Below are 12,367 nucleotides of genomic sequence, written 5' to 3' on the forward strand. Positions count from 1 at the left end.
GTGGCAGATGCGTGCTCCAAGCTGAAGGGGAAAGACCTCATTCTCCATCCCTCAATCAGTTAACCTCTTCAGGGGCTGACTTGCAACAATAGAAATAGGAAGTGGAATGGTGGTGGCCAGAGATTGAAGTAGGGAGTGGGAAATTACTATGAAATCATAATTTTAGTATGGTAGGATGACAAAGCAAGCCCTGGAAATGGATAGTGGCAATGAATAACCATTGCCACTGAACTGATCATTTAAAATGGTAAAATGGTAAACTCTTACTACAAAATGTGGTAACAAAGAGAAAACCCACATCTTTTAAAAGGTCACAGAATAAATGTGAGACTCAAGATAAGAAACTAAATCTTTTGGGGCCGGAGAGATAGCATGGAGGTAAGGCATTTACCTTGCATGCAGAAGGATGGTGGTTCAAATCCCAGCATCCTACATGGTTCCCCAAGTCTGCCAGGAGTGATTTCTGAGCGTGGAGCCAGGAGTGACCCCTGAGTGCTACGGGTGTGACCCAAAAACAAAACAAACAAACAAACAAACAAAACCAAAACACTAAACATTTTGATTTGAAGACTGAGTTCTTGACATTTTGTCCTTTTGGTAACTGGTGGTTTGTTGATTGATTGTTTGCCCCTATGACTTTCCCTGTGTTACTCTCCACTGTAGAGCATCTCTCCTGGAACATACAGGAGAGGCACACGGTCACTTATATGTCACCTGCAGCCTGATGTGGGTACTTCTGTGGGAACTGACAGGGTTGGACACCTCACACTGATAGTCTCCCTCATGGGTCCCCCAGACTGGCTAGAGGGTGAGGGTCCTGTTGTCTGCAGATAGCTTCCTCCTCTCTGCAGGCTGCAGATCCTTATTATTGAGGTACCACTGAGTGGAGACCCCAGTGTCATTCGTGAGGCAGGTCAGGACCACAGGGTCGGCACCCTCTGTCACTGTGGTATTGGATGCTAGAATAGAGGGAGGGGCCACTGACTCTGTGGGGAAACAGGGTGGGGGTGACCAGAGGGTCTGGGGCCTGGGCTTACTCCTTTCTCAGACATCTGCCCCCACTTGACCACACTGAGAGTGTTTGTTTTTGTGATGATTTCTAAGGGAAAGGCAGCTTCTCTAACTCTGACCCCCCTACCTCAAGTCCTCCTGACCTCAGGCCCTGGATTATTCCCAACTCAGGGATTTCTCAATATGGACAGGGTGTTTACTTCTCAGACCCTATCTCTAATCTCCCAGAGAAGGACTTTCTAGGAAAGCGATCACAATGCACCAGAGGCTGGTACTGTTTACCTCCTTAACCGTGTCTGTGGCCCTGCTCCTTTCATCTCAAGATTAGACACCACAGGCTTGTTCTTTCTGCTTTTTGGGTCCCACCTGGCATTGCTCAGAGTTTACTCCTGGTCTGGGCTCAGGTATCACTCTTCATGGTGCTCAGAGAACCATGTGGATTGTTGGGAAATGAATCCTGTTTGGCTGCATGCAAGACAAGTGTCCTACCTCCTGAACCTTGGGCTGGTGTCAGCCCAGGACCCTTCTCAGAGACTCTCAAGCTCCGTCATCTCCATCCCTCCAGCCTTCCCCGAGAAAAGCTCCAGTGCCAGTTGGTAGCATTATTGGAGATTCAAGATAGGCACAGCTTGAGCCCCTTCCCTGTGTGCCTGATCCCACCTCCTAAGGGCATCAGAGCAGAGTTTGGGGCAGACCAGAGAGTGGGCTCTGTCCTGACCCTGGGCCCTGAGAGGAGATCTTATCTCTCTTTTTGGGAAAGGGTCAAAGTCTCTTATTTGTGGAAAAGAGAGCAGGTATCAGGCAATGGGGTCAGGGGTACTTTTTGAGACAGAAAGAACATCTGGATATTGTCTCCATTGTAAACTGCTCCTTGTAGGGGCCTCTGGGCTAGGAGACCTTCAGCATGTTTCAGTCTTGGCCACATAAGCCAAGAGAAATCTAAAACACGTAGAGAAGATTGTAGAGCTCTAGTAAGAAGGAGGCCTGGGGGGGAGAATTCAAGATTTACTGTGTCCTTGGATACAGGAAAATAGCTTCTTTCAGTCTTTTTTCTTTTTTTGGCTGATGTTTGACAGTGTTGGTGCCAGGATACCAAGCATCACAGTGCCTTAAACCCAGGACTCCCATTTATAAAGTATAAATTCTGGCCCAGACTTGTATTTTGAAAATCAATGTCCATCCAAGCTTGATATCATGCTCCAGGGAAGCACTTACCTGAGACTCTGATATTGATCACCGCTGTCTTATTGAGTTGCGTGGCCTGGTTACTGACGAGGCAGGAATAGGACCCACTGTCGTGAAGAGAGAGGTTGGAGATGGAGAGAATCTGTGTGGATGTCAGGTTCTTCTTGCCCAGAAACCACGAAAACTGTGCAGGAGGGTTAGAGTCTGTGTGGCAGGAGAGGCTAAGAGTTTCCCCTAGACTGTAGTTGAGTTTTGAAGGGGAGATGGTAGGGGTGTCCGGGCCATCTGCAACACACAGAATCAAGTGTCAGGATGAGGGAGGGAAGGGAAACCCCATTCTGTCCCAGCCTCAGTGTCTTTTTGAGCTGGTTCTATGTTCTCTCATCCTGATTCTAAACTGTGATCCTGTTATGATCGCTAGCCATTGACTTGGGCTTCCCAGGACACAGTAGCCTCAGCATTCTTTGTCCTGCTCATGGTAGGGTCTGCCTGGCATATAGACACAGAGTTGCTAACAGTCTGGGTGTTGGGGATAGTTCTGTGTGTATGGACCTGAGTGGTCAGTTGTGACCTAGCCCTTGTCCGTGTGGATGGGGAGCAGCCTCCCAGGTAGGGACAGAAGTTACTCACAGAGAATAGTCAGGTTGAATGGATGACTGTGGTGGACACTCACTGGGTTTGAGGTCTCACACTCATAGGGTCCTGTATCTTTTCTTGTGATGTGGAGCACAGAGTCCTGTTGTCTGGGGACAGTTACAGGTTGGTGCTGGGCTTGACAAGCTGAGTGTTGATGAACCACTTGTAAGTTGTGTTTGGACTCTCAGGTTTATATGTCAACTCCACAGAGTCCTCCTGCTCTACGGGTCTAGAGTTGTTGGCTATGATGTTGGGTTTGGGTGACAGCTCTGAAGGGAACAGAAAATGGTGCTGTGGTGCCCCAATTGCTCCCAAGGCATCTGTCATCACAGTTGACGTGTCCCCCTCTTAGCCTGGTGAAGGGTCTAGAGAAAAAGGGGTGAGGATCAAGCTCAGGGACCAGAAGGTTTCCAGTCTGTCCAGAAGAGAGCTCAGACTCAAGTTTAAGAAAGTTCCAGAGTGTCAGTGTGGGAGGATACTGGATGGGCATCAGACTGATCACCTCTCCTATTCTTTCTCCAGGGAGGCCTGATCCCCCTTGGAATGCTCCCTAGAAATGTGCGGGTCCTTTCACCTGCTCACACCTATATTACATGGGTCTGTGTGTTACTCCTGGGGTCCCACTGACAGTTTTCTAAGGTTGGGGGTAAGGCCCAGTCCACAGCCCTCATCCCTGAGAATCCTTGGCCATAGCCTAGAACTGGGTAACTGAACAGAAAGGACACAGGGATGCCAGGATCAGGCGAGGCTGGGTCTGTTCAGCATTGGATTTCAGGTTCAAGAGGGGGTAGATTGTCCAGGTGGTCATCATGATTGACATACAGCACCCCAGGAGATGGTAGAAAAAAGTCCATGGAAAGATCTAGAAATGTGAGGGGACAGGTTGAGCACAGAGCCAGGAATAACCCTAGAGTTAAGCTGGGTGTGGCCTAAAAACAAAACAAAACAAAACAAAATTCTCTCTTTGTGCTTACTCCTCAGGATCTGAGAGATCCCTATGAGGAAAAGAACCTTATTCTTGTTTTATGGCTTGTTTTGAGGTCAATCCCTGTGGTGTTCTGGACCACTCTGGCCTCAGTACTAGGCTCACTTCTGTCAGAACTTGAAAGGTCATGATTCTGGGACCCAGCTCAGAGATCCCTCATACATTGCTCATGCTCCAGCCTACAGAACTCTTCAGAACATAATGTTAGTTTGGTGTCAGAGCCACAGAGGCATTGTGAGGCCCTTGGGCTGTAGTATTGGGTGGTGACTGCAGGGGACTGTCTTGACTGATTGCCAGGTCATTTTCAGGGTGACTGACTCAGTGACTGTTGCTCTGTGTGCCTCACTTTCTCTCAGTGGAACTAAGTGGTGTCTGTGAGGAAACCTTCCTGGGTCAGTTATTGATGTGAAAGTCTGGTAGAGCAAGGTTGTGGCCTAGGAAAGGCCTCTGCTGTCGCTGTTCTTTGGAAGGCCTCACGGGTCCTGGTGGGGTTGCCAGAAGCATCTTTTCTTCTGCCTCCTTGGACCACTGATGTTCCTTTGGAGGTTCCTGAGCCCTCCAAGCCTGTGGTTAATGGCTGGAGGGCCTGCCTCCCTGGCTTGGTTTTGACTCTGAGATGAAGTTCAGGTGTGTCCCTGATGCATGTGGCCCTGGCTGAGCCACTGCTGAAACCAGCTAGGGGCCTTGACAGTCAGGCTGCAGGAACCTTTATTTTTTGACAGTCTTGCAGGAGCCACCCAGCTCTGGTGGACTCCTCAGGGCCATGGACTCAGGACCTGGTTGGGCCTTACCAGATCGAGTCTCTGTGGGAATCCTTTTCTGTGGGACCTGTCAATATTCAGGGGCTACTCTTGGCTCTTCACTCAGGAATCATTCCTGGTGGTGTTCAAGGAATCATAAGTCCTCCAGAGATTAAACCTGGATTGGCTGCATACAAGATTAAGGCCCTACCCTCTGTACTGTCACTCCAGCCCCCACCAGCCCCCCTGAGGTGCGCCTGGGCCTGTGTCAAACTGAAACCAATGGTATACTTTCTCAGGCTTCTGCTCTTGGGGCACAGCAACTGGACCAGTCTGCCCTCCCTGTGCTGGGTGAGTCCCCAGACCAACCAACCCTTCTCTCTGAGAGGGAAGCCTGCAGGGCTCAACTTTGGGATAGACTTGGATCTTCCCCTTCCCCTGTAGGTTCGGGGCAGCTCTGTTCACACCGCTTGGGAAGGGGATTCACCCAGTTTCCAAGGTCAGGGAGGGATCACTCACCAGAGACGTGGAGCTGTCCCTCTTCATATATAATGTCACTGTTCACTGTATAGACTTGTATGTAGTAGGTCCCTGTGTCTCCTATGGTTAGATTCTGGATCAGCAGGGACCCATTGGAGTAAAGTGTCTCTTTGCCACTGTGTGCAGGCCCCTTAGTTATATTTCCTGGGTTTGGTCTCAATAATACAATGTTGTTGGCAGGTAGGAGATACCCTCTGAACCAGTCTACACGTGAAAACTTTTCTGGTAGTTTGAGGGCAAGTAGAACAACTTCCTTTCCTTCAGCAACATTGGGCGGAACCACCTCCACAGTGACCTGGGCAGTGCTGGACGGGCTCTAGAAGGTTAAGAGTGAGGCTGGAATAGACAAAGTCTGCGTTTTACACCAGCTATTTGGGGTAGAAAATTGTGTCCCGGAGGATACTCACCCTGTAGTATCCTTGAGCACAGAGCCCGGAGTCAGCCCTGAGCACTGTCCCTTCCTCCCCTCAGTCCCATACCCCTGCTAATAAAAAAGAAATGAAAGTTGTGTCCTGTAGATGGAGCAAGACTTAATCCTGTAGATTTGGTTTGATTTGGCGTGTGTGTGTGTGTGTGTGTGTGTGTGTGTGTGTGTGTGTGTCTGTGTGTGTGTCTGTGTGTGTGCATGCATGAGCGCCACACTATGTATTCAAGACAACTACAGGACCACCCTCAGCTCTGCTCAACCTTGTTGTCTGTCCCTTTCTCCCCAATGTCTGCTGTCTCCCTCCCTCTCAGGGCATTTGGGGATGCCTCCCTCCTCCTGCTTTGAAACCCCCACTTCACATTGGCCAGTCTCTGCTCTGTCCCTTCCTGACACTTGTTTGTCCCTGAAAGCACCTTATAGATGCCTCATGGTCTCTCTTCCCTTCCCAAGGATTTGAGACCATGAGGACAGGCCTAGGTGGCCTGTTGTCCTTGCAGTGCTGAGACCAACTACAGGTACCCATCCCACCTGGTTTCTATATCCTGACGCAGTAGAGTATCAGGCTTTGAGCCCTGTCATGTCTTCCCCAGAGCCCTGATGGAGCCACACCTCATTCTTCTACAGGACAGTTAAGAGTTCCTCTGCCCCTCCACGAGAATCTCCCTGCTGAGCTCCCAAACCCCCAAACTGTCCTGTTTGGTGTCTGGGCCTGACCCAGGGTGCTCAGTGCTGCCTTCTGTCACAGGTTGGGGACCAGGCAGTTTTGGGATCCAACACATGCAGAGTGTGGGGCTCAACACTTGGAACTGTGCCCCCAGTGCCCCATTCCCACCTTCCCCTACTTTTCCCAAAGTGCAGAGAATATTCTGCCTTACTCAGAGCTCTGTGACCCCATAAGCCCCAACCTGTGTTTCCTGACAACCCCAGAAATGTCCCCCTCACCTGTAAGCAGGAGCCCACACCAGAGCAGGGCCCCTCTGTGGGCAGAGGCCGAGGGGGGTTCCATATGCCGCTGGTGTCCAAACCCTCCACTGAGAGGAGATCTGGAACCACAAAAGGCTCCTAGGCTCCACTGCTCTGACAGACAACAGACAGAAGGACAGACAGAAGTGTTAGCCCTGGAGCTTCCTTCTGCTGAGCTGAACTGCTATGAGGGAGGACGCTGGGCCAGTTAGTCATGTGTTGGGCAGGGTCATGCCCCTCCTCCCCTCCATGTTCTTCCTCTCCTGCCTGGGAAGAACTGAGCACTTCTACTCGTCACACCACACCACACCACAAACACTCTTGCCCTTGTTTGTGGGGCTCAGTCCTGGGGTAATTGGGATCAGGACTTCCCCAGAGCTTCAGGTGGGGTGCATTGCTCATTTTCCCCCTCCAGAACAGGAGCTGCAGGTCTCTCAGGAGTTACTGTTTTGGGGCTAAGCCCCCCTCGGTGACCAGGACCCTTCTCTGGCACTTTATAAGGTGCCAGTGCCCAGGGGAGGCTGAAAATACTGCCACAGCTGCATGTCACCGGGACCCCACCTGGTGAGAATGTTTTGCAGGTACTCTGCCTTGTGTCAGGGGTTCTGAGACCCTGAGAAATGGGGTTCTGAGGGCCAGAGAGATAGCACAGCAGTAGGGCATTTGCCTTGCATGCAACCGACCCAGGAACAATGTTGGTTTGAATCCTAGCATCCCATATGGTCCCCCTAACCTGCCAGGAGCATTTTCTGAACACAGAGCCAGAAGTAACCCCTGAGCGCCTCTGGCTGTGACCCAATCCCCCAAAAGAAATGGGGTTCTGGTCACCAGCAGTGGGGCCCTGAAAATGAGCATCCACCAGGTCTCAGCAGATCTGTGCTTGGTCATGGTGCAGGGCTGATGAGACCCTGATCCAAGGAGGAAACCTCTGACTTGGACTCTGCTGGGTTCAACCAGGGTCTGCTAGTACCACACAGAGGCCTAATTCCAGAAATTGTGTGATTCAGAAATATTTGGTTACCAGGGCTTGGGGGACACAGGGAGGCTGAGCGATGAAGGGCTCCCCTCGATCTGCAGGACTCTGTCGAGGACATTTCCTTTCTGTCCTGGGACAGGAATCATACTGAGAGTCACAGTGCCTATCTCTCTTATGGAAGATTGTAGAGAAACCAACCAGAGCATTTCCTGTGCCTTAGAACCTGTCCTTGTGCTCGATGACCATCCGGGGGCCTTTGTTTTCTGCCTGTGATGCTTCATGTCACCCCATCTTCACCTTGGGCTGTGCCAGTGGGACATGGAAGCTGTATGGGAACCCTGGAGGAGGGTGTCCTGGAAATTCTGGAAGGAGGTAGGAAGGGCAGGCCATGGGGTGGGTGGGGATACCAGAGGATCAGTAGGTTTCTGAGGGAAAACTCAGGCCCCTGTCACTGTGCTGGGTCTGTGTTCTGATGTTGTCCTCTGGAGCCAGGAGCTGACCCGTGTCTGCTGCACAGGTACTGACCAGGCCAGGATGGGAGTAGGCCCTGGGCGCTGGGCAGGTGACCACTGGCTTCTGACTGGAGGGTCAAAAACTTGGATAATTGTCACTGTGGGTCCCAGCTGCCCAGCTCCTGCCCAGATCCAGCCTAGTGCCAGTGTTACCCTGAGGTCCCCAGTCAGTACACCTGTGATGGTCCTCTAGGGAGGTCTTTGATGTTTTCTGCAACACACAGAATCAAGTACTGGATGAAGGGGGAATGGAAACCCCAAATTGTCCCAGTCTAAGTATCCATCTGAGCTGGGGCTCACCTGGTTGTAATATTTACTCCTGCCCTTATGTTCTCTCATTTTTAGTCCGAGTTTTGATCCTGTTCTGATCCTGGCTATGGACTCAGGCCTTCTGAGAAAAATAAGTGCTAAACCTCCTAGTCCCCTTTAGGGCGAGGACTGATGGATTTACCAGGATAGAGTTCTGGTCAGTCTGAGTCCGAGTGGTTCTGAGTGGGCCAGATGTTTTTTGGGCTGCATCTGGTGGTACTCAGAGGTTACTCCTGGCTTAGCTTTCAGGAATCACTGTTGGTGGGCTTGGGACTATATGGGATGCTGAGGGATCAAACCAGGGTCAGCTGTGTGCAAGGCAAATGCCCTCCCACTGTACTATTATCAACTCCTAAGTGTGTCAGATATGACCTGGCCATGCTGAGTGGTGATGAACCACTAGTAGCTCATGTCCTGAGTCATGGGTTCACATGTTAATAGTCAAGTACCACCCCTTCTCCATGTCAGCCAGTTAGTCTTAAAAGAAGAAGCAGGACCATGAACATCAAGATCAGATCTCAAGTTCCTAAGACTTCTGTCTCCTCTGTATGTGGTCCTAAGTGTATTAAATCCAGTGTAACTGAAGGTGAAGAGAGAGCTTCCTGATTACTTCATTAAAAACCCATCTTTGTGACATGCGGGGTTCCGGGGTTATGGTCTGGTCAATGAAATCCAAGGGCTTTCTTTTCTATTGACGTGTTCATGCAGGCCCCCGGTAAATATCTTGTATTCCCAGTATAGCTGTCAGACTTTTCTGAATCCTGGAGACCTCCTGTATCTTAGAAGTGTCTCTGGTAGATTGTGGACATGTAGAAGAGCAGTTGGCATCATTTGACAACAGGTTCTATAGTGAACTGGGACATAGTAGCATGATTTAGGATTAGGACTAATGATAATTAGAGGAAGCAGGATAATATTTGACATGTGGATTGGGATGCAGCCATGAATCCTTGAGACTGAGCAAGTCCTTAGTCTGACTGACTGGCTGTGTGTGCATGTGTGGGCACGCGCGCTCGTGTGTGTGTGTGTGTGTGTGTGTGAGAGAGAGAGAGAGAGAGAGAGAGAGAGAGAGAGAGAGAGAGAGAGAGAGAGAGAGAGAGAGAGAGAGAGAGAGAAAGAGAGAGAAAGTTACTGGAAATGTCAGCAGCAGAACCACCCTCACTTCAGCCCCAACCTTGTTCTGTGTCCCCTTGTCCCCCATTATCTGTCCCCCATCTCAGGGCCCTGGGGGAGATTCTTCCATCCTCCTGCTCTGAACTCTCACTTCACTCTGACCTAATCCTGCTCTGTTCCTTCCCTGATATTTATCCAACCATGATAACATCTTCTAGATGCTTTGTCTGTCTTCCTTCCCTGAGGACATGATGAGCTCATGAGGACCCTTGTTGTAACTCTGTCATCCCTGAAGTGCTGAGACCAGGTGCTAGCCCCATGCTGAGTGACAGGGCTCTACGTCCCCCACCTGGTTCTATTCTATCCATTTCTTGCTTAGTGGGTAGGGACAATTTTTAGTGTCCGTGGCCATGTGCTTGTGTGTGTGTGTGTGTGTGTGTGTGTGTGTGTGTGTGTGTGAACTTTCACGAAATTTTCATTTTTGCCATTGCATTAAAAGAATATCCAATACTCAGTGGATAATAGTTTTGGGGGAGGTTGATGGAACTCCCAAGCAGTGACTAACTAGGAGACATAGGTGATATGTCTCCAGGTGATGTGCTCATGGCTGTGCTGACTGGTCAGTGCTTGGGCCCAGTGATATGTACTCATCAATACCAGTAGTATTGGGACTTCCAGAACACCCCAGTGGTGCTTAGTATTCACTAGGGTCAATGCTTGATGTGAGCAGGCTCACACGCTGCAGTGGTCAGGGGCCACCACTTTGACACTTGTCATTGTCCTGGGCCATCCAGTGCCAGGAGTTGAAACTGGGGGTTTCATTGCACTCCTGCACCCCAGCCTTCTCATCTCTAGCTATTGCCAGTGAAGAATAATCTGGAGATTATCGTGGTGGTGAGAATCTCCTGAGCTCTTCCCCTAGCTGCAGCGCCATGACTGAGTCCTTCCCCACTCTATCCTGTTCCCTCTCCTTTCCTGTCACACCCAAACAGAAGACCCAGGCCCCTTCTCAAAGCCAGGACTCCCCTGAGACCCCACTAGTCTGTTCTCTGACCCTCTGCCTACCTCTGAGGTGGGAGGACCAGAAACTTTTATCCTTTCCCTGAATCGTGGCCTGTGATGGAGCCTGCTGTCCCATTGATTTTTCTCATGATTTTGTCTCATTGAGTTTTCTTCATGGGGTCTCCAAAGCATATAATGGAAGTTGACCACCCCTAGAAGCCTTACTGTATAGGCAAGATAAATGCTGTGTCCAGAGTACTGGGCCTTCCAGGGCTCCCCTTGTATTTCGTAGGAGCCTTTGTATTCAGTGATTGAATTCAAGGTCTGACATGCAAGGATGTGCTCCAGCCCTCTGAGCATCTGTCACCTTTTTTGTTGTTCAGGAGGGAGCAGGTCATAGGTGTTAGTCAGTGCCAGGGGGGTATTGGGGAGGCTTCAGGATGGAGGAATCTTTTAGAGCAGGACAGTGTCAGCAGGAATGACAGGGGCACTATGAGAGACGTGGAGGAGCAATAAAGAGCCAGAATATCCAATATTGTGAAGAATGGAAGGTACAAATGACTTCAAAGACCTCCAGGTACCAAGAGCTCAGTCGGAGTGAGGGGGTCCAACCATGCAAACCTTACTTCCTCTAGCTTGTCTGCCCAGGTCATCATGACCATTGGATCCCAGAGTGGACAATACCGCCCCCTGGTGTCAGTGAATGATGTGAGGCCAGGTAACGTTAGGGTGCTTGTTTGTTCATCTATTTTTTTAATTTTAAATTTATTTAAAAATGTATTACATAGTTGACATAAATGATCATAATACAATTGTTTCAGGATGATAGAAAGCAAAGTTATTAAAATGGTAAAAAAAAGAAAATCTCAAAAGAAGAAAAGGAAAAAAGAATTGGAAAAAGAAGAGTTCATTGGCAGTTATATTTGTGAAATTATTGTATCACCAATAAAGTCGTTAATACAATAGCAGAAGGTTTAGTGCATTCTTTTATTTTTTTTTAAGATAGGAGATATACTAAAAATAGATGTGTGTGTGTGTGTGTGTGTGTGTGTGTGTGTGTGTGTGATTTGTTGTTGCTTGCATAGGCACAGCAAACTATGGAAGAAATTGGAAGGAAAAACCTTTGGCCTAAAAACAGGGAGACCTTACTTCTGAAGTATTTTTGGCAAAAGACAAGCTCCAGGCTCCAGGCATACTAGATTGTTTGACCCCTTAGCCCTTATTTATTTATTTATTTATTTATTTATTTATTTATTTATTTATTTATTTTTGGTTTTTGGGCCACACCCAGCGTTGCTCAGGGGTTACTCCTGGCTGTCTGCTCAGAAATAGCTCCTGGCAGGCACAGGGGACCATATGGGACACCGGGATTCGAACCAACCACCTTTGGTCCTGGATCGGCTGCTTGCAAGGCAAACACCGCTGTGCTATCTCTCTGGGCCCGAGCCCTTATTTATAACAGTTCTTCACCATCGCAGTTGTTGCTGTCAGATTTCTGTAGTTATAGATCCTGGTTTCTGTACAGATCCTCTGTCGAAGTCCAGGTGGTGTGTAGCGTCTTCTGGTTTTGTTTCATCTTTAGGTAGCATTGCGAAGAATCCTGTCCTAAAAGCAGACTGTTGCTGTTGCTGGGTTGTCAGGGTGTTGTAAGAACAGTCTTAGGAGTAAGTCAGTGCCATGGCATAGTAGGGCCTTCCTTGGTAGAATTTTTATTCCTGGTATAGGAAACCATGCTTGTTTCTGTAGATGGTGTCCATTTTCTGGTGTGAATGGAGTCGATATATACTCATTAGTGTATATGTTTGCCATACCAATGGCTGTTTAATATTTGTCTGTAATAGCTATAATATCAATTTCATGGAATAGTCTCCACATACAGTGCTCATTACTATATCACTTAGTTTTTTAGACTCTCTATAGTATCTGTAGTGAACTCCCCCTTTTCATTTCTTCTTTTTGGGCGTGTTA

General features: G+C 49.1%; 1 protein-coding gene across 1 annotated transcript; it reads right to left on the reverse strand.

Annotated features, from left to right (window-relative positions):
* Positions 1–801: 801 nt before the first annotated feature.
* LOC126028550 (carcinoembryonic antigen-related cell adhesion molecule 1-like) lies at positions 802–11,052 on the reverse strand. The gene is made up of 7 exons (XM_049787507.1): positions 10,971–11,052; positions 6,467–6,567; positions 5,077–5,413; positions 2,954–3,101; positions 2,827–2,909; positions 2,227–2,481; positions 802–986 (listed from the first exon to the last, which is right to left on the reverse strand). The coding sequence occupies exons 1-7, from the start codon at positions 11,050–11,052 to the stop codon at positions 802–804; spliced, it is 1,191 nt and encodes a 396-aa protein (XP_049643464.1).
* Positions 11,053–12,367: the final 1,315 nt, after the last annotated feature.

This window comes from Suncus etruscus, chromosome 14, assembly GCF_024139225.1.
Source record: "Suncus etruscus isolate mSunEtr1 chromosome 14, mSunEtr1.pri.cur, whole genome shotgun sequence".
Lineage (NCBI taxonomy): Eukaryota > Metazoa > Chordata > Mammalia > Eulipotyphla > Soricidae > Suncus > Suncus etruscus.

Excerpts from the sequence above, each read along its gene's own strand:
- LOC126028550 (XM_049787507.1), bottom strand. The coding sequence starts at position 11,052 with ATGACCTGGGCAGACAAGCTAGAGGAAGTAAGGTTTGCATGGTTGGAC. Across the intron at positions 2,482-2,826 it reads ATTCAACCTGACTATTCTCT|ATGGCCCGGACACCCCTACC; the intron begins GTGAGTAACTTC and ends TGTGTGTTGCAG. Across the intron at positions 987-2,226 it reads GATCAATATCAGAGTCTCAG|AGTCAGTGGCCCCTCCCTCT; the intron begins GTAAGTGCTTCC and ends GTTTCCCCACAG.